This window comes from Lissotriton helveticus, chromosome 5_1, assembly GCF_964261635.1.
Source record: "Lissotriton helveticus chromosome 5_1, aLisHel1.1, whole genome shotgun sequence".
NCBI lineage: Eukaryota > Metazoa > Chordata > Amphibia > Caudata > Salamandridae > Lissotriton > Lissotriton helveticus.
This window is the reverse complement of record NC_136065.1, coordinates 523,250,413-523,272,440: the sequence shown is the minus strand read 5'-3', so window position 1 is coordinate 523,272,440 and position 22,028 is coordinate 523,250,413. Positions and strand designations below refer to the sequence as shown.

The 22,028-nt window shown below is 43.1% G+C and overlaps 1 protein-coding gene across 5 annotated transcripts in view; it reads left to right on the top strand.

Moving 5' to 3' along the window:
• The window catches only part of ATP13A2 (ATPase cation transporting 13A2), an 861,654-nt gene that overhangs the window by 679,668 nt on the left and 159,958 nt on the right, over positions 1-22,028 (top strand). For all 5 annotated transcript variants that reach the window (XM_078642867.1, XM_078642866.1, XM_078642870.1 and 2 more), the window contains one exon: positions 2,914-3,018. In XM_078642867.1, coding sequence (XP_078498993.1) covers positions 2,914-3,018 — 105 coding nt within the window. The remainder of the gene's footprint in view (positions 1-2,913; positions 3,019-22,028) is intronic.

The window sequence follows — 22,028 nt, the reverse complement described above, 5'->3', positions numbered from 1 at the left end:
CCTGTCACCACTACAGACAGGTCTCCGCACTAAGTTGAACACAGTAGATCAAATCTTTCATCTTGATCTTATTGTGGCTAAATATCTTAAGTTGTCCAGGGATCATTTATATTTGGCTCTTGTGGACCCCAGGGCTGCCTTTAATTTGGTTCGACTACAAAAAGAAGGGAGTGACCCCAGTTCCCAAGAGAGGGGGTACCACAGGTAAATCAAATACAAAACTCTCTTGGGTAGACAGTTTTTTTCCACAAGGATCCCTAATTCTCTATCGATACTCCTACAGTCATGCACACTCACTCAGAGACCCATAGACCCCAATAGTCAATTATAATATATGTGAGATGTGGCAAAGAAATACATAAAAAGGTTCTTCATTTATAAACTCAATGTCTATATCAAATTCTTCAAATAAAAACACTTCCAATACATTGACAATTACATTAAAAACACAATACTATAATCATAAAAGCTGTGAGACCAAAAATTTCCAGTGCAAACAATTAATCACATCAGTAATGGGTTGTTTCCTATGGGATTCATGTTATTGTTTGTGAAGGAGTCCACTGCCCACTATATTCTATTAGACCCCCACACGTTCCTTGGATACAACCATTTTATATAGACATAGGCGTCGACGCGTTTCGGTGATGTTATTCTTATTAAAACCACCTTCTTCAAGACAAAATGTACTTTACAGTCTCTCTTGTAAAAATTCCTAGATTCCTCCCAGGATAGACCTGACATAATTTGTGTCCTCCAGTCAGTATGGGCGGGTCTCCCTTGGGCTCCAAGCGCCAGTTCTACGCATTTCTACTAGTGCAAAGAGGTTGGAAACAACTTGTTAACACATTTATATATAGCTGGGAAACTCACTAACTCATGTCAGCAGTCTGATAGTTTTGTAATCAAGAATCTGAGGATGTTGAACATGCATTATTTTTTTGCTCCAAGTATGATAGGCCCAGGAGGTGTTGGCTTAAACCCCTGTGCACTTTGATGGGGGTGAGACTACTAGGGGTGAGACTACTTGGAGGCCTACCACATCCTGCGGACTGACACAAGCCAGGTCCTGGTTTCCGGAATCAGCCGATATGTATCTGCTGTATAGCTACTTGGGAAAAAGGTGGGATTGTCGTTATAAATACCTGGTCCAATATTGTTGGCTCCCTGCTCAGGTTTTACACCACGCCTCAATACTAGGGAGTTGTGGGGTGGCATGTTTGGAAAACTGAGTCACTGATTTTATATAAACATTAATTCTGCAATATTTTGATTCTTACCTTTCCTCTCTTAATTTTTTTATTGTTGGAAATCATGTCGTATTTGAATTATTGTTTTGTAATATTGTCTTTCTTCTGTTGTAAACAAAAATCTGAGCAATGTAATGCTTTTTTTACACCTTGTTGCCTTTATCTCCCCTGACAGGAACAAGTATAACTTTTTAAATTATATGCGCACTTCATAAGTTTTAAATGTTAGCCATTAGATCAAGTTACCCTGATTTTATCATTGGTTTTTACCTCTCAGATTGCTTAACGGACTGGATTTTAGTCCATTCTTAGGTCTGACTTTCAAGTTTTTGTCGTCCTAGTTGTTGTCTCAGCAGTAAGGTTACTCGATGTTAATGGTTATGTGATGATCTTAAACCAAACTTCATTTTAATGGAACTGTTTGATTCTTAATCGTGGATGCCTGCTATGCTCTTCATGCATTTACATATTTGTATTGTGTACTTTTATGGTTCAAGGACTGAAATAACGTATTGAATTGGAATTGAAAGTTCTACCTCCTCGGTTCTTTTTGTGCCTTGTCAAAGGGTCTGCTTTTTAGCTTCAATTCCTGGTAAAATCTAGAACACCATAATGGATTGATTTTTATATCGGAGGGGGGCAATTGCCAAGCAACCATGAGTAGTGCATCTCTGTCTCTGTTGTACAGATTCCTTGCAATGAGTAGTCTGGCTCTGGCATCCGGTTTGGGCAGTGCACCAACTACTCAGTTCGCCCCTCTACTGCAAAATATGAAGAGATCCTCAGGCCTAATTTGGGTCGTAACCAAGTTTTCTAGGAACATTTCCGCAATATTGTGCCGTTAGAGACCCTCAACGTCCTTGGCTCTAATGTGCTGGCAATGAGTGACTTCTTATAGGGATTGGACTTCTTTCTGGAGAGTCTTGATTGAGCTTGAGTAAAAATTGACGATGACTGCCCAGTGAATGGCTGGGCCATTTGTTGCTGAATTGGTAACTAAGTGCCTGGATTCATGAGTGCGTGATGGTGATTTGGTCTGTTTTTGCAAAATCAGTGAGGTGGCTGTTGGATGGAGAAGAGTGCCATGCCTTGACAAGAGGGTTATTGTGGATTGAATGAATCGGTAGCTGTGTTGTCGAAACTCTAAGCAGATTGTGGAGGAATTTACAGTGGTGAGTAGATAAATGGATGTTTAGATATTGTGTAGGTGCTTGTCTACCTAAGTCGACAGTGTACTGGGTAAGTGGGTGTCTTTGTTTTGTGTTATGTTGGCAGCGAGGAAGTGGGCCTTTAGTTGTATACTGGTGGCTAGATGTTGGATGACTAGAAGACTAGGGTGTGAGCTGATATTCGTTGTGTTATGGGGGAACATGTTGACTGGGTGAGAATTTGTCTGTTTTGTGTAGATCAGTGGGTTTTGGGTGAGATTGTTTTTGAGTGGGTGGTGGACTATGTAGACGTTGAAGTAAGTGAATAGTTGATTGTTGGGAAAATAGTTTAAGTGCTTGTGGCCAGGAAAGTTGGTGCCCCAGAGACATGCAGGACATGAAGACTTGTGACTTAAAGTCTGTCTCTCCGTGTGTGTTTTTCAGTAGAGCTAGCATTTGAGTGCAGATTTGTTCTGTCATCTAGGTCTTTACTATCCCTCCACTTTCTACTTCAGATCCTAGTTGATGGCGAAACAGACTTTCAGGCCACGGAGATGTTCGGGACCAGGGTCCTAGCTGTAATGAAGCCTCCTCCACTGGAAGAGCAGCCTCCTGGGATGGTGAGTATGTACTACATACATTTGGGGTCCAAGTAAATCACATCCCTTTTTTGTCTTATTTTTAAGTGACCAGATTGCATCTCATCCTACATTCAGAGATAGTAACAAGCATGCATTATGAAGACTGGATTGAATGTGCTGAATTAAACTTTTAGTGGTCCTGCATGTGTTCTTGTTCTTTTGCTTCTGGCAGCGAGACTAAAGGAGTGTTACTGGAATTAGTTCATCTTGAACCTCTGCCTTGCAATACTAAAGGTTGCTTTTCTTATTCCACAAATAGGTGTTAGTATATTGGAAATGTATGTCATCCTTTTACACACTAATATTTTGAAATGGTGTCATCTTAACCTCATTGTTTTTTAACATTTGTTGCTGTGCATACTTCTAGAATCTAGTTTTGGGCCTGCGCGTTTGCAGCATGTTTTGAGTCACCCAACTTGTTGCAACTCTTCCCATAGTCCACAATGCACCCAAACAAAGACTCCACCTCAGGTGGTTTTCTTCTGCCGTTGAGTTCATACTTTCAAGTGCCAGCTTGACTGATGCGTTTTTGCAAAACTCTTCACGACCAGGCTTTCGATCTTTAGACTCATTGACTTTGAAAATAATTAGTGCCCAGCCAATGCTTGCTTGAAGTACTCTTCGCTGACACCCAAGTGCCTTTTGAATACACTGTACCCAACGAAGTCTCAATGCATTGTGAATAGATGCCCTCACCAACAACTGTCATTGACAGAACTTATACACACTATAGGGCGTATTCTGGAGAATGACTTTGGTGGGAGGGGACCATGGAGCAGATTCCTTTCCTGTTTTCTCACATTTGCATCAAAAAGTAGCCGATATCAAACCAACTCAAGTGTGTAAACTCTGCCTGTCGCTGAAACACAAAAAGCCTTCCTTATATGCCTGCCAGATATTGAGGTGTAAAACAACCCTCTGGCACAGAAGAAACATGCATTAGTTGCATCACAGAATGCAACACCGCCCACCCTTGTCCAAGATCTCCGATAACTTAAAGGTTTTCAACTAGAGGCAAAAACATATACATCCACCCTTCTATTTGGAAAATGAGAAGATCCTTGTTAAGTCTCTCTTTTCTGAGTCCACACACACACACATACACACCCTTCTGTATCTTGAAGAAACATAGATTGTCATTTGAGGACGAGCTACCCTAAGAACCACTGACACTTTCTGCCCCAAAAGGGTTAGTAGCAGTACCTCAAGCCCTAACCACTTCCCCTAGGTGTTACCCTTCACCCCTGTCACACCCATGCCCTCACACACCTCCACAGCTTCACTCTCCACAGTCCTCACCTGAATCTGATTATATACTCAGAACCCAGTTGCCCCTACCCACAGAACCCTTACTGCGAGCCTTTCACTCCTGTGGAAGTGAACAATCCCTGTGAGCACTATCATGTTGATCCTGCTCCAACAACCCAGACGTGGATTGTTACCACACAAAAGCTTCCCCATCTGATTGCACCACCCCTTATGTGACAATACAGAGGACTGCAAACCATCACAATGTGAAGATAAATGTTGTGAAGGAAAAGGATGATTTCCTCGTATTGACTTTCTCCTAAATGGAAAGATCGATACAGTACCTCCCCATGCTCAAAAACATGATAAAATCTGCTACCAACATTTTCTATTTGTTGGTGAAGGTAAAAAGTAGTCGCCCCAATGAAGAAGAAATATATAAAACCAGCTCCAGACGACTCAGTGTACATTTAGGTGTGAAGTTCCAGCTAACTCACTCGGGTGCACATGGTGCACAAATGTTCCTCAGGGCTGGCAACAGGTGATGCTCCTCTACCCGACAAAGAAAGCAAGCAGATTGGTGTTGCTGGCAAGCATTTAGCAGTGAGTACCGCCATACATTTATTGCACACTCCTTAGGCCTGCTGTCCTGTTTTGATAGACACTATTGGAGAAAATTGAAAAACTAATCACGCACATAGGAAAATGGGAGAAGAGCTGGTATCAGAAGTCAAAGTGCTATCTAATGCCAACATTAGATGCACCTTAGATGCTGCAAACACTGCCTCCAGAGATAGAAGGACTAGCATCCTTTTAAGGTATCATGCTTTTCTCCAAATCCCTGGTTTCAGGCCCAAGATGCAACAGCAACTTCTCAGTGTGCCTTTTGATGGGGAGCATCTCTTTGGCCTCAGGTCGATGCCATGCTGGAGAAGATAAAAAAAGACACAAACCTAGCTAAATCAATGGGTGCCTTCCAGTCCTCCATACAAAAGTCCACCTTGTGGAGGCACCAGAACAGAGGTTGGGTCTAAGCTCCAGGATCTACCAAAAGGTAGGGCTACCAGTACCAGAAGCAGTCTTTTCAGGATACTCTGCTGCCCCAAGATATTTACATGTGATGGTTACAGAGGAAGTTGCTAATGCAAGCGGTGAGGTGGCTCCAACTGAGTCATTACTGCCTCAAATCAGTGGCTCCCCTTCCATTCCACCAATCATATAACTCTTGTCAGGGGAAGACTGAGGTTTTTTTCTCTCCCAGTAGAAATTACTTGGATACTCTCTGTAGTATAGCCGGGGTATTGCCTAGCGTTCCACACCACACCACTAAACATTCCACCTTGACACATTCTCCTCAGTTCTGACCATCTTCAGGTGCTCAAGAAAGAGGTACAGATTCTCCTAGCCAAGGGTGTTATTGGATTGGTGCCCCTACACTAGCATGGCAAAGCAGTGTACTTCCTCTACTTCTAGATACCCAGGATGGACAGGCTAATTTTAGACCTTAAGCCTCTAAATGAGTGCATCCTGTGTGACACTTCCATCTAACCATACTGCAATAAATCATTTCACTGCTCCAACAAGGGGGCTCTATAGTTGCAGTGTGGGAATTACCTCTGACAAATGGATTGCCGTCCAATAAATGGATGCTGTTCATAGGACAGTTGTGGTATTGCCAAGAGTTCCACCCCCCTATCACCAAACATTCCATCTTGATGCCATGCCTCAGCCCAGGCCATCTTCGGCTCATCAAGGAAGTGCAAGCTCTTCTAGACAAAGTTGTCATAGAGTTGGTGCCCTCACACCAGCGCAGGAGTGTGTACTACCTCTACTTATTCCTGCAGGACAGGTCCAGCCAATACTAGACCTCCAACCACTAAACGAACACCCCTTGTGAGCTGTTCCATATGACAATGCTGTAATACTTTATTCATCTATACCAACCATGTGACTCTGTGGTAGCAGTGGACATAAAAACTGCTTACTTCCAAATACCCATTCATCCAGAACACGATGGGTACCTCTGCTTTGTGGTAAGTGGACAGCCTGACCAGTCTTAAATTCGGATCTTCAGGGTCACTATGCCTGTAACGATTTTCACAAAGGGCTTACTGCTGGTTGCTGCACATCTGTGCAGGAACCCTATTCACATCTTTCCCTTTCTAGATGATTGGCTGATCAAGGGAAGCAGCAGAGAACAAGGCCTAGCGAACACTCAAACAGTGGTCTCTCTGCTCCACAAGTTAGAGTTTACCATCAGTGCCAAAAAGTCCCAACTTCAGCCCCAACAAGCCTAGTGCTTCTTAGGGCCTATCTTAAATGCTGTGACTTGAAAGGCACACCCCAACCAGGAGTGACTGATGGGATTCCTGAAGTTGCTGCCTCTTTTTCAGACAGGATTTCCTCTTACTGTGCAGACAGTAATGATGTTGTTGTGGGTGATTGCTCCATATGTTGCTATAATGAAGCATGCCAGACCGCATATGCACCACACTCTAAGAGTTCCTCATGAGGCAGAGGCAGAGGGTCAGTGGAAGTATCTAGTGTTGGTAAAATCTAAAACTAAAGGTACTCTGCTCTGATGGAACAGCAGCAATTTGTTGCTCGCCAGGCCTTTCCTCAACCCTTTTCCATGAGTGGTCATTACCACGAACACCCCACTCACGGGGTGGGAGCTCACCCCAACCTTGTGACTGATCATGGCACCAGGTCCCACAATACCTGGGGTGTCACATCAACCACCTAGAGCTATTGGCTAATATGCCTAACCGTAACAGCTTTTTTGAACTTCAGCTGGGACAAGGCAACCATTATAAAAGCAGAAAACATGGCAGCCATGTACTACGTTCAGAAACAGGGGAGGATCTACTTCCCCCAGCTGTCTGCTCTCACCCCAGTGATCTGGAATTGTGTTTTTCTTAGCAAAATTCAGCTCTTAGCAGAGCATTTGCCTTGGGAGAACAATGACAGGTTTCATCAACAACACCACAAGTGGGAACTGAACCAACAAGTCCTCCAAAGATACTTCAATCAGAGGGGCACTCTGACCATCGACCTGTTCCTCACCCTTCAAAACACAAAAATGTCAAAATGTCACCTCTTTGTACCCACAGGACCATGGGCAAAGCAGTAAGGAAGAACTAGCTTGGAACATTTGAACACTTTTTTTCTGCTCTTACTCCTATTTCATACATAGTGCCGAAATTAAGGCAAGTGTCCATGACTCTCATACTAGTGATCTGATATGGGCCGGCAACCTTGGTTCTCCATGCTCCTGGAGATCTCGGTCAGCCCACAGCTGAAACTGCCAATGAGACTGAACCTTCTCACTCAGCATTAGGGTCAGCTGGGCACCCAGACCCCATATAGCTCTGCCTAGCGATTTAGCAACTGAGGTCTAGAGTTCACAAACCTCAAGCACCCAGCAGTGTGTATGTTAACCTGCAAGTGCCAAGCACGCCCACTAGGTGGGCCTACTATGCAGCAAAGTGTAAAAATGCTTGTCCTCTTCAGCATCAATAAACATATAGACCCCTTGAAAGTCTCTGTGTAAGACATCTGAACCCTTTTACAATTGCAGAAGGCAGGGTTAGCTTACACCTCCAACCATACATTTGGCTGTGTTTGCAGCATACCTGCAGAACAGGGTATATGTGCCCCTTCTGCCCAAACCATCTTTAAAAGTAGATGGCAAGTAAAAAACTTGATTTTTCATCATCCATCTGCATAGGAAGTAATATCACTTCCTGCCTTCTCCCTACTACAATCAACAATTTAGAGCATCCCATACCATGGTGTCCCCAGCAACAGGTGGGCTGAGACAAGGGTACCACCTATTTGGGCATTCTGGGGACAGGAAGGGCCTTGGCCCAGAAACTGTGTTCCACTAAAACTTGCATGGTAAGAAGTAATCACATGCTGTACCCAGCACGCCATACTGCCATTCCCCACAATCACAACAAGACCTAGATGATCCAAACACTCACATAGACCCACCCTCATACACATCCCACTAACTTTCACACAATCTAAACTACAGAACTCATTTAAACTCATGCTCATTAGCGCTTGCTCTGCTACTATACGCACCAAACATCAGACCTCCTCATCTATCACAAGCTTGATACCCTCTTCATCACAGAAACATGGTTCACCTCCACATCCTTGCACATTGTAAATGTCCTTCCCGCAGGCCACACCGCTGTGTGGACCACACACATAATAAGGGTGGAGGTCTTGCTGTCATCCAAACGTCCTCCTAGCCCTGCATCCTAGGAAAGGTACTGACACTCAAATTTATGCGGGTGTTTAGAAAGTACACAGGTCCAGTTTAGAATGTCCAATTCTTGGGTTTACTAAAGATAATTCATAGAACACAATCCATCGGGAACAGCACCTTCTCAAACCTCCAGTTAATAACTGAATACAAACATTCCAAGCTCCCTAGTTACCGCATTTGTCTCTACATGACATTCCAAAATATGCATTGACATAGAATACCACACACCTCCCCTTCATTACTTAAACATATGTACAAAATTGTAGGCAAGCAACATTCCCATATTGGCACTATATACAACCTAACTTGAACGTAATCTTGTGAATATACAGGTCTCTTTCCAACATGAAGACTCTTTATCCTGTTTTCCTGTGCGTCCCTTCAGGGAACATCCATGTTCGCAGGAATACCAGATGCAGAGGTAGGGTAGAATTGTGCAAGTCTTCCAAGATTCCAATTCCTGTGATCATCAGGCTGGACACCATTTTTAAGCAGCTTTCTCACTTTCAAAGGTGGACTACATTTTGTTAGTTTATATCCAGATTACAATTGCCAATCCTTGGGTTTATTAAAAAATAACTTGTAGATCCACCAATCAAGAACAGCTTTGTCCCAACCGTCAGTTACAAACTGACTACAAACATTCCAAGCATGTCTCCTGTCTACATAAAATACCAAAATAATCATGCACATAGAATACCACAAGGTGCTGACATGCCATTTCCCACTTTATGCAACTGAGATTCTACCGTCCATCTCATCTACAGAACAGGGGCTTCATTAATGAATTCTCAGATCTCCTTGCCTCTTCATCCACCCTACACACCCTGACCCCACCTTCTTTGCTGGCATCAACCTACCCGATAACACCAGCTAAAAAACCAAGACACACCCTCCTAAACATTTGCACTCTCAGTGTGCATAGCATGTCACCTAGCACCACAATCCAAAGGCCGCATCCTTGACTTAATCTTCCCAACATTTCCAACAATCCAATGTAAACCACCCACACCCCTGAATGTGACCGACCATTTTGCAGTCCCTATCTCCCTGTCTAGCGTCCTACCAACAAACCGCGGTCAACCCAAAAGAGAAGACTTACTTACGGGTATTCTAAAGATCTTGCTGACAATAAGTGATCCATCCGCAAACAGGAATAAAAATGGAAGGAAGATAGAACTTGAGACCTCATAGCATGCAGACAGTTCTTCACATCAGACAAAACACTATATCAACTCCATCAATGAAGCCACCAACGAAGGCAGAATGTTTTTTAAGATAATCAAGCACTGCATCGACCCCTAGCTGAACCCAGCTATTCCTCACTCCATTCAAATGTGCAATGGCATGAACCTCTTATTCAGTAAAAAAAAAATTGAAGATCCAACAGCCCATTGACATTCCAAGCCTGCTTCTTCCCTTGCGCCCACCCTTTCCCATAGAATCCCGCAACGGTCATCCTTCAAAGGCTTCTCTCTTGCAGATCTGGCCAACCTCCCCAACACCCCCAGAGATACTTTTATGAAAGATAATGTCTTACTCTTGTCCTTCATCATAGTGCTATCTGGGGATGTTCTTTTACCCCTACTCACCATTTAGATTGCCTCTCTCACTCAAGGTATCTTCCCAGAAGCTCTAAAGATAGGCAGATCCTCCCACACATAAATATTAAAGCCTGATGACTTCACTAACTACCAACCCATCACTCTCTTAAAATTAATTGGCAAGATCATTGTAAAAGCAGTCTATGTTCACCTCCGGGATCACAATTCTAGCCATCTCTTGCACGATTGCCATTCACGCTGTTAGATCACGCTGCACACAGTAGCGATCAAATGTGATGCATAGAGAGTGGTACATTACACACTGTAGACAGTGCCCTCCTGAATGCAGATGAAGATTACCCCTGCCTTGTGACATTGCTGGACCTCTCAGCTCCCTTCGAACTATAACCATCCCACACTTGTATGCACCTTGAAGTCTCAATTGGGATTCACCAACAAAGTCTTTAATTGGTTCTCCTCCTACCTTTCACTCCAACACCAGGTTTTGTTCACATTGGCACCCTCCATGTCCTAAAAGTTCCCTTTCACCTGTGGAGTCCCCTAGGGTTTCATTCTGTCTCACAGATAGCAGCATCAAGATTCGCCAATATGCAGATAATATGTAACTCTACATGAAAGTCTCCTCTGCTTCAGACATCAATGCCTCAACATACATATAATCCAGACCTGGATGCTCATTGCATACCTCATGCTCAAACTTATGAGAACTGCTATTCAATCCCTCGTAGATTTGCATCTGAATACAGGTAATGACCTGCTCCATGGCCTTCAAGATTTCACACTAGCATCCCTTAAGAGCATCATACATGCCGCAGCACATCTGATCCAGGATCTGAAGAAATAGGATCACATCACCCCTATCCTGATGGAACTCCATTGGCTCTCCTTGCTTGCCTGCACCATCTTCCAAACCAGCTACATTATTTACAAAGCCATCACAGCCAGCACTCCCACCTATCTTGCAGACAAGCTCAGCATCTCTGATGGCTCTCAGCACACTCATAACCAGCACACCATAAGACTGCAGCCTAAGAAATGCAAAAAAGTTGAGTAAACAGAAGGACTGTTCCATCGATGCTCCCAAGATCTGAAACAGCATCCCTGTATTTATCAAGACGGCCTCAATGCTGGTCCAATTTAGGGATGGGATGAATATGCTCCCCTTCAAATAACTGTACATCACAATGTATTAACAGTCCATAAACCAGCTATCTCTCCTATCATTTGTTGACTTTATGCTTGTCTTTGACCATGTACTGCGCTCCTCTACTTTTTGGCTAGGTCTGTGCTATAATATTACCACATGCATACATACATAAAAGCTTTAACCTTTGAGGAAACCTTCATTCAGGTCCATAGGGACAGGGTAGTACTTTAAACAAATTTCAAATTCCGCCCAAAGTTAGTCTCACCTTTTTGCATTTATCAAACCATTTAGCTGCCCATATTATTCCTGCACCCAGACACCATAGCAGAAAGAGCTTTACATACACTTGATATTAAGAGGGGGCTCATTTATTGCTTCAACAGGACTAAGTCCTCCCTTAAAACAAAACAAATGTTGCAGCCTTTACTGAACCTCCCATTGCATACCCCAAATCCCAAGTCAGGCATTGAGAGATGGATCATTCTATTCATCCAAACCTGCTATTCCAAGGCCAAGAGCATAGCGTCTATGCATATACCATGTGCAAAAATGAAGCATGGCTTTCTTAGGTAACATTTAGCTAACATCTATAAAGCTGTTGCCTGGTCAACAACTCGCTTATTCACTCAACACTACTGTTTGGATATTCAAGCCCTTCAACAGGCTTTAGTTCAACAGACTGTATTAAAAATCTTGTTCCACACACCTGTATCAACTGTTTGCTATCCACTGCTTTGGGAAGAAACAGCTTTGCAGTCTTTGTTTAGTATGTGTTTCAACAGTCTCCAATTCTATGAAGGGAAAATTTTACTTCTGTAACTATCTGTTCGTAGTGTGAGGTGCTGTATATTCACATGTGCCCACCTCGCCAGCAATGAGTTCCCAAAACCAGATGCTTACTCAGGGGTAGAATAGTACCACTCGCTGCCCGTCCCTTTGAGCTGCAGTCATATGTAAACTCAAGTCGAACCGACACAAGGCATACAGGAGGGGGTTAGGGTAAAGCTTTCCAGGGAGTGGATCCTGTCGAAACAGGAGATATTTTGAAGGATGATTGCTGCTATTGCTTATTCTGTCTTACAATCAAGTAAGGATCTTGAACCGTACTTGAAGGATGTGCTGTTTTGACCTGCAGCTGAGCAGTTTCTTTTTAGATTGATCCTGGCTCTTTCTGCAATATCACTGAAAACAAAAGGTAAAGGATAGCACACACATGATTTACAATACACTTAAGTCTTTACCTTTCCTTACTTTATTAGGACATACTATCATGAACAACGTGCATTTCCCAATGGGAAAACTATTGACATCCTCCCCTGACGCTACACCGGGATTTACTCTGCACCGCGCCGCGCCACACCACATCCATTCAGCTCGTGTTTCTGTAAGGGGGTCATGGCAGGTGCTGGTGCTGGGAAAGGAGCCGGCGTTGGAGAACAATGAAAACTGGGCTCAGTGCTCGGATACGCACATGTTGGATTAACCGCTCCATGTGGACTTGGAGTTTTAAAGCCTTTTGATCATACTGAGGTTGCAGCTGCTGTTATACATTGCTGTTGCAACCTCCATTCCCACACTCCAGCACCTCTGCATTCATCCTAATGCAACCTCACTATCTGCCTTACCGTTACTCCACGCAACTTCACCCTGCTGGCTCGTGGAGACGGGTGGGTGTGGGTGTGCGGCAGGGCATCAGGGAGCCGTGCCTGCAGTAGTTATCAACACGGCTGGAGGGGGGGCCACTACTCTGCTTGGCTTCTAATAAGGTTCTCACCAAAGCAATGAAAGCAACCCGTGATCCCACTGCACTCAGGCTCAGTGGAATGTGGAGTGTGGAAGCTCCAGAATTGACGTTGCCATTCCTGCACACATTGAAACACCTGGAGAATACAGGAAAATACTGGAATAAACTCACGTGTGGTCATTGATGGTGGCGGCGGTGGCAGTTCACCAAAGTCAGGGGGAGGAGGTAAGTTGTCATTCATTATTACTCATCACTGTAGAGGAGCATAGCTGAACGACACTGCCTTTGACCTATTATATTCCTGGCTCTGTGACATTTTTCCGATTACCATCCTATTATTGTCAGACAACCAGATTGTAATTGATGCAGCGCTCCTAATGAAAAACTGTCTCACCAACGCTACCTAACTCCACAATACTCACCATTAATCAGGAATCACTTACCAAGGCCCATGAACCAACAAGACAATTTTTGAGCGACTGAATCATGTGACCTAATTAATCAGATTTATTCACAAAACTATTTACACATTTATATTCAACTGCAGTATAACGTTTCTTACCATGGTTTTTAAAACATTTATCATTTTAATTAAGTCACTAAGGCAAATGGGTCAACTAATGGTAACAAGACCATGAATCAACAAGACCAGCTTGTCGTTTCAAAATCTCATTTATTAACTATTTATTCAAAGAAAGAGCATTTTTAATTAAATCTTTCTTTATTAGCAATTTATTAGCAGCTTTTATTGAGAAAAGACATATTAGACTGGCAATTCAAAGCAAAGTAGATCAGCATGATTTAAGTAAAATAAACAGTTTCCATCCCCATAGTTCTATTTTCCCTGTCTAAAACTCGCTCCACCTAAAAAGAAATAGTCATTTAGTCTATTATCCTTACGTGCGCCAACAAGTCCTTCAGCACGTCACACCCTTCAGGAATCGGAAAGCGAGAAGACGCCCTCCTGCCCATGGGGGCAATTTTTATACCTTTCTGCCTAGCTAATCTCACTAAAAAGTATATTGTTCTCTGCCATCCAGTGTTCTTATTGGCTGACTGATGTCAGCTCATATGGTGTCATCACTTTTCTCCAAACCTAGATCAGACTTTTCTTAGAGTCCATTGTCTCTTATTCTCAAGTCACGCAGCTTCCTTAAATTGAAACATTTTACAAGTCACTGGCCGTGACTTCCTTAGCTTGGCAAACTTTGCCGGTTCCTGTCCTTGTATCAGTCCTTCCAAGAGCACGTATAATACAATTTTCATTTGAGTTTGCAAATATTTTTCAACGTGATAAAAGTTTCCATGCAAGGCTCTTGCTTTCCCTGGACAGGACTTGAAACACCATCTTTTAAACGCTAGGCCTTAAGCCTCTCCTTTGGAAACTAGTATTCAAACAAACACAAGACATCAAGTAATTAAAGAATTGAGATCTATTCTGTTACCCACCCCCTTTGCTAATTATTAACCCATTAATTTATGTTACCTAGCAGAGCACACAAAGCTGCATTTCATATCTACCTTCTTCTTATAGGCCGCAGAATTCTTCACGAGCTTTTGTCACATAAAGACGAAAAGACATAACATAAGCACACACAAATAAGCACATGCCATTAGTTAAATAGCTGCATTAATACTGACAAAGACAATAGACAAAGTTAGTTTTATTATTTTTCACGTTCTTTCAGTTGCAACATAAAGCACATATATTAGTCCCTTGTGTCTTGTAATGCATTTTTAAACTAGGTTGATTAGTACATTTCATTCACAAACTTATTAATACGGTTATGTTGTTATGGAAGTTTAACTTTGCGAGTCAGAACAAAATATCATTCTGAACCTCGCTCCATCAAACTGCACCTTACATACATCTATATCTGTCCGTGCCCGAGATTCCATCTTAACCACACGCTCTCCTATGCAACTTGCAAAGCCAACGGAGTCAATTCATGCCACCATCTGTTGTATCTCCTGTGCTACACACCCCACAGAGCTTCAGAGATCACCAGACAAAGGGGGAGACCTTGCAAAGCCCTCAGTACCCTGCCCGTTTAGGCTTAAGCCTAAATTGGAGACAATATTGAGGCCCAGCCAGCTTACTACAAAACTGTGACGGGTCACTTCTGTCCAACACTATTCCAACGACTCTACATTTAACAATGGAGAAGAAATTACCAGGTGGTGGAGGGCTCTCCACTACCTCAGCTAACAAGTATACTTCAATCGACCGTATTGTGGAGAACGTGATAGGGGCAGGGCCGTATCCTCTGATATAGCTCTCTCAGAAAGGAGATTATCTTTGAATAGTGACCCCGCTACAGTCTTTGAGCCCCCACGAAACCCATTGTATTGTCACAAGAAGTCGCTCATGAATCAACCATTATCCTAAGATCCTCCGGCCAATCCTGCCCCAAAAACAAAAGTTCACCGGATGACAAACCTTTAGCAACGGTGCACGATCCCAAAGCCAAAAACATAGTACAACCAAAACAGCAAACTTCTTCTATCGGGCTTCTAGCTACAGTAAGTGACATAAACCCACAACTCACTGATTAGCCTCCCGAGCAACACACAAATATAGCAAGTGAGGCAGCCATGGGTGTCTCGACAACTGCCATAAAGAAGATAGTAGAAACATGTGTCAACCACTTGAAAGAGATCCTAAAAGCAGAACTTGTTCCAGGTTAGATAACTTGGCTTCACAGATAAGTCTTTGAAGATCTGAAAAAGCCAAGTATCACTAGTCGTAGGAGAAAGACCTGATCCCTGCATGGCCATTGCCCCTGCAATAACCCACAGCAAAGAAACCAGACTAGATGCTCTCCTAATCCCCAAAACATACCCACTCTTAAAACTATTCCTGCGTGGGCAGGCCAGACAGGCTGAAGCTAGTAAATCAAAAATGGCCATAACACCTCCCCAACTCCCCCCCGAAATGCACACCCAACCTGATAGTTCTCAAAAATGTGCCAGTGCTGCCCACAGGAACTCTAGAAGATTAAGTGGCCCTGAAGAATAAATCTGCCAAATGGATAAAAACCAACTTGAGATGCCCCAGCGATACAGCCTAAGACGTCATAGCAGTAAGAAGAACTTCATGGCTAGGCATTCATCCAAAGGAATGCCCTGAGGACTGTGTTCTAGTGAACTTCCAATCTCCTGCGACAATAGACATTCTCTTTAGGCGACTTTCCAATTTCCAACCAATGCCAGGGAAAATAGAGGCACTTCCACTGGGCTATTTTGATAGACCCCAGTTATTTCTGCCACATTTCAACAAGTATAGCAGTCATAATGATGGCCTTGCTTCCAACCCTGGTCAGCCAATATTCAACATTCCAACCCATAACCCCTACGAACTACTGTTGTACATGGACGTACAATATTTACTTACCAATTACAAAGTCAGCTTGGTTCCCAGTCGGAGTTGTGGACCATGGACAAAAAAGGGGCTTACAGGAGGCATAATCACCCTCTCCTCCACAATAAATCTGCATTCTCCCATCATAGGAGAAGAGCGTAGTATGGGGCCTCCAACTTTAACACTGGGAAATATGGTACTTAACGTCTTGAGAAACCCTGTATGAACCAATGAGCATGTGAATACCCAGGTACTATGCACTTCTGCTCCTCCTTGCTGAGCCAAGCAGACCAGCCCAGTTTCCAATTCAAAACTTGCCATTATCCCGATACTCACATGGATTTGGGGAATACACCTACTAGCTTTGGAGTCCATTCCAATGGAATAAACAACATTTTGTGTTGTAATATTGCTTGCATCAAAACCAACTTGTCTGCACCAGTTTGGAGAAAATATATTGAAGAGTTTGACATTTGTATCTTTCAAGAAACCTGGGCCACTGAGGCAGTCTACTAACTGGGATATATCACAAATAATGGGAACGCTGTTCCATCGGCCCATGGTCGAGCGTCAGGGGGCCTGCTTGTTTGGATAAGAATTCATCTAAATGGCTCTATAGAGGTCCTAGACATTGTATCATCTGACATACTGGGACTAAAAATGCCCTTCTCTGCGGGAATATGCATGTATATTTATAATTAGAGCTCCCGGTTTTGTGGTATTTATTTTCTTAACATTTCCATCTATATTTATCCATATTTATTTTTTGTCCATTTTATCTGTATTTATCCATATCTATTTTGTGTTTTGCGTATAAATGAAGTTGTAAAACTGTACATTTTCATATTTATTTAACTGATAGACGTGCACGCATACTTTGATATCTGTCGTGCTTTAGCGATTTAAGCTGGCAAATTTTACATAACAATACATCCACTGATAAATACTAGCCTTATACCATAAATGTATGTTGACATATGCCTTTATTTAAAGGAATGTCATACTGTTTTTTAATTTCCATACTGTCCATCTGCTCAGCTGCTGGCCTATAATTCATGAAAGACCGCACGGAGAATCACATAACAGTAGGACACTTTTCTGTATTAATCCACTTTTAAAAATAAATGCAGATAGAAAACAAATCGATTTCTCTCTGTATTTATCTGTAAAAAGCTGTAAAACCGGAAAACAGGGTGCCTTATTTATAATGTCTATTGTACGCCGAAGAACGGGGACATAGAAACACCTACTTTGGCTATCCTACAACACTCTGTTTCCTTAATTGATCCTAAGCCCCAGGTAGTCATAGGAAGAGACCTTAACATAAACTTTGTACCAATGTATGAGTACGACATGCTCCTCGATGAGGAAGTCGAGAGCTGGGGCATACCTACCCTTAATACCAAGAAATGTGCACTGTCTCACCAATGCAAATAGTCCAATTTACCATAACAAATGTAAATGTAAATGTATGTGTCTTGTAAAGCACACTGCTGCCCTGAGGCGTCGTGGCGCTGTAGACCGCTGGGGAACCCATCCTGGCTATCCCTGTGAGATGGTCCCTACTGGGTATCTCCAAGGTGAAACCAGGCATCCCCGGCGAATGTGGGGGGCCGTTGTAGAGATGAGGCAAGCTAATGCCCAGAGTTGCTGAGTGTGATCCCTGGTTAGAGTAGGCACCGAGGCGAGAATTATCGAGTCCGCCGCTGACCCTGGCCCACGACCCTGCCGTGTCGGAAATTGAACCCTGGTCCCGGGCCGTTCTCTGCTTCTGGGTCTGCCACCTCTAACCAGTGAGCCACACCACTCCACATGGGCTGAGAGCATGTAAAGGAAGGTCTCCCTTCGACAAACAGGGAACCCACACTTTTAGGAAAGGTCGATACTTATCCAAACTAGACTACATCCTAATTAAAGTTACAATGTGGGAAAGTTTGCAAGACTTTCACATTGATGATAGAGACGAGAGGGACCACTACTCTCTTCATGGTAAACTCTTCTGCCATTTTCTAAACCCCTCCCTCCAGTCCCTCATTACCAGAATCCATAATTCCACTAATGGCAAATAACTGTAGGTTCATTAAATGGGTAACAGTGATATAAAATCTAGATACCCTTGTTAAAGTATATGAAGCCTTTGTCGAGGCCTTATGTGCTCCAACTACATTCATTCCTACCAAAAATATAGTAACAGCCATACATGCTACCCTGACGATATCCCTGAAAAAGATCTTGACTAAACCTCTCCCAACAAAAACCCCAGTCAAGTTCCATAGTGAGGAAAGTAATCTGCGGTACACAAAAGGATGCATGACTCAAAAAAAGCATTGATAACTGTCTTAAAAACAAAAACCTACTGGAGGTCTGAACGTATAAGAAAACAATCAAAATTGGCGAAGAGAGCCTGGGAGGATACATGCTGGGCTGATTTAGTGATGGCTACCAAAATAGGGGACGATGCACTTTTTTGAAAAATAATTGCTAATGGGAGCAGGTTCTCAAACCCTCAGATAGATTGTCTTCTGAACCCTGACATATGCGTAGAACACTTTACCCGTCTGTATGAATCTCCACCTATTGACATACCACCTTATCTCTATGTCCCTCCACAAGACATCCATCTTGAACCCTATTTGCCATCGAGGACACTAGAAGCGCAATAGCTTTAATTCAACAGGGCAGAGCTCCAGGTCAAGATAAAATCCCAGGCGATCTATACCCCCACAATCTGTCTATATGGGCCCCAGACTTAAACTGTTTGACTAATGCTGTAATGGAGGGAATCCCTATAACCGACATATGGAAAGGAGCAGAAATGATTCCCTTCTTTAAAAAGGGATATTAGGGTCTTTCCTCGAACTATAGGCCTATTAGCGTCCTGGATACTGGCCAGAAGGTGTATGTCAGGCAATTGCTCGATAAGCTTAATGAGTGAATCCAGGGAAGGGAAATTATGATCCTATACCAAGCAGGGTTTAGACCGAAAGGCAATGCCATTGATCAAGTCTTAAGTCTGTTGCTTATCCTTTGGAATTACACCAAACTTAGAGAAGGACATATTTAGACTTTATTTGTTGATCTCAGAGCAGCCTTAGATCTTGTTCCTACAGGGCTGTTGTGGTCATCCTTAAAGGACATGGGAATACCAGAGACACTATTTGGGCAAATAGCAAATCTCCATCAGAGCAACTATGCCCAAGTTCGCTGGCAACCAGGGGCAATTATCTGACAAGATTTCAATCTGTAGAGGTGTGAGGCAGGGGTGTGTCCTAGCCCCTATCCTATTCTCCCTTTATGTCAACGATGTGGTAGGCGCACTATCAAAAGGGAATACAGATGCACCAAAACTAGATGGGGTTGGGGTTCCCACACTTCTCTTTGCAGACGATACCCTCCGAATATCCCACAATCCCATGGGCCTCTGATTGCTCCTGGCCAACTTCAATGCCTATTGCTTACCTAAGGGCCTTGAGATAAATATTTCCAAATCAAAGTTCATGGCAGTTCGACCCCATAAGGTATTCGAGAAACCTTTAACCCTGGAAAATGAAACCATGGAACGGATGCATAGATTTGAATATCTGTGAATAATGTCATGAATATCCCACATTGAAAAGCACAGGGCAGTGGTCCAGCATCAAGCTTCAGTGATTTATTGGAGATTTCTGGGGGCAACCTCGAGGGCAGTCCTCCCCGCTATAGAACTGTTTAAGTTAAGGGCTGAATCCGCTGCTCTATGTGGGGCTATGTGAATTCAGATCTTCTTACAACTAGTGAAAACAAGTTTTTACGTTCACTCCTCCACCTCTCTATTAGCACTCCCCTAATCCCTGTGTTTTTAGACATTGCTTTAACACCTTGACCGCGGCGCCGATTCCGCCCCTGTGCTGGACATTCCAGAACAGGGCGCGGTCGTGGCGGAACCGTTCCGTCATCAGCACAGCTCAGCCGTGACTGATGACGGAACGGTTCCGTCACCAGCATCGAAGGGGTTAAAAAGAGTGGGAGACCTAGCTAGACTTAGACCCTTATTATATTGGGTAAGACTATGGATGACCGAGGAGCTTATCACATATCGGAAGGCAGTAAAGGAACTGTTGACTCTAGATATCCGTCTTACATGGTTTAAATATATCCATATTTGGCTTGACAAGTTGGACCTCGGCCACTTCTGGGCAGACCCTGGTTAGCTGGCAGCCACGTCCAAAGTACAAGTAAAAACTTGCTACTGGGAGTTCATCCAGGCAAACCTCCACAGCTCCTTTACTCATGGCAGGCTGACACAACAATTTTTCTCCATCAAGGATACACCAAGCTATGAGGTCTTTCTCGACCTACCACTTAAGCAATAGCAAAATCACTTTACTTAAAATTCCGCGAGGACACACTTGAACTAGGATTGTTTATGGCCTCGCTGGTTGCAAGTGGGAGGATCGGTAGTACATCCACATGCACCTTATGTTCCAAGCTACAGAACGAAACATTACACTATGTAATGTTCTTCTGTTAAGCATATAAAAAACCAAGAGGGAAGTAGATACGACCACTATGCAAATATCTTGGTGTACAAAGGTATCTGGAGGTGCTAAGAATTTTGAGGAACAACATGTCCACTTACATAGATTTTGCAGTAAGCAGCTATCTATTCTCAGTCGCCATAATAAGGAAAGGGAATGGTCTTATATTTTAACTTGGTGGTGCTTTTAACTTAATTTTAACCTAGATAAAACTGTAATTTGCCATGAAATCACTTGCCTTGCGGGAACCCAGGAACTAAGACAAGCAGTGTATTGTTCAAAACAACTGTGACATTAGAATAAGCATATCAGCCACGATATCTGACCCCTACACTTTCCATGTACAAGATGTAGTCTGTTCTAAACTGTACAGGTTTTTAGACTAGGGAGTTTTAGCAAATGATTTATGATGATTCTAATAATTGATTGATAAAAATGTTTCACTTTTCAACTTATGTAATTAAAATAATTGTATGTCCTTTATGTTTGTATGCTTTATGGAATAATCTTCCGAAATAAACAAATTGACAGGTATTAACATCAAAATTCTTCCTTAAGTGTTCAGTACTTATTCTTGCACTCAATCGCCTATATCATCCTCTAATGGGGAAAGTCATCTACTGTTACTGCTTGACAGTGTTCCAAACTTTGGTCTTAAGTTCTTTGGCTTTTGAGCCCTGAAGACTTGAAGGCACTTCTGTTGATTTTGCGCAAGATGTGGAGACTACTGTCTGAACTTAGCACCAAAGACCACACTGAAATTAAGCATGGATATTCCAGAGTAATGAGCACCCAAAGCAAATCAGCTCAAGTCTTGTGGCCCACGAGCCCCTCCGTACCCAAGATTTTACCCCAATGTGATCCCTTAAAGTTTCTTATATCTTGTTCAAATAGGGAGGCTACCCATCCTCCCAAACTAATGGTACACTTACTTGTCTCTATCTTTTTCCTAGCACCAATCTTTATCCTAGTCAAGTTCTGCTTGGGAGTCTCTAGATGCTGCTGCTTCTCCTTCAGCTAACCGCACTGAGAAGCCGTATTTGGCAGGGCATGTCCCTGTTGATAGAGGGACCACACCCAGACTCACACACGATTCAAGATGGCCACCAGAGCGCCTTTGAAATATAG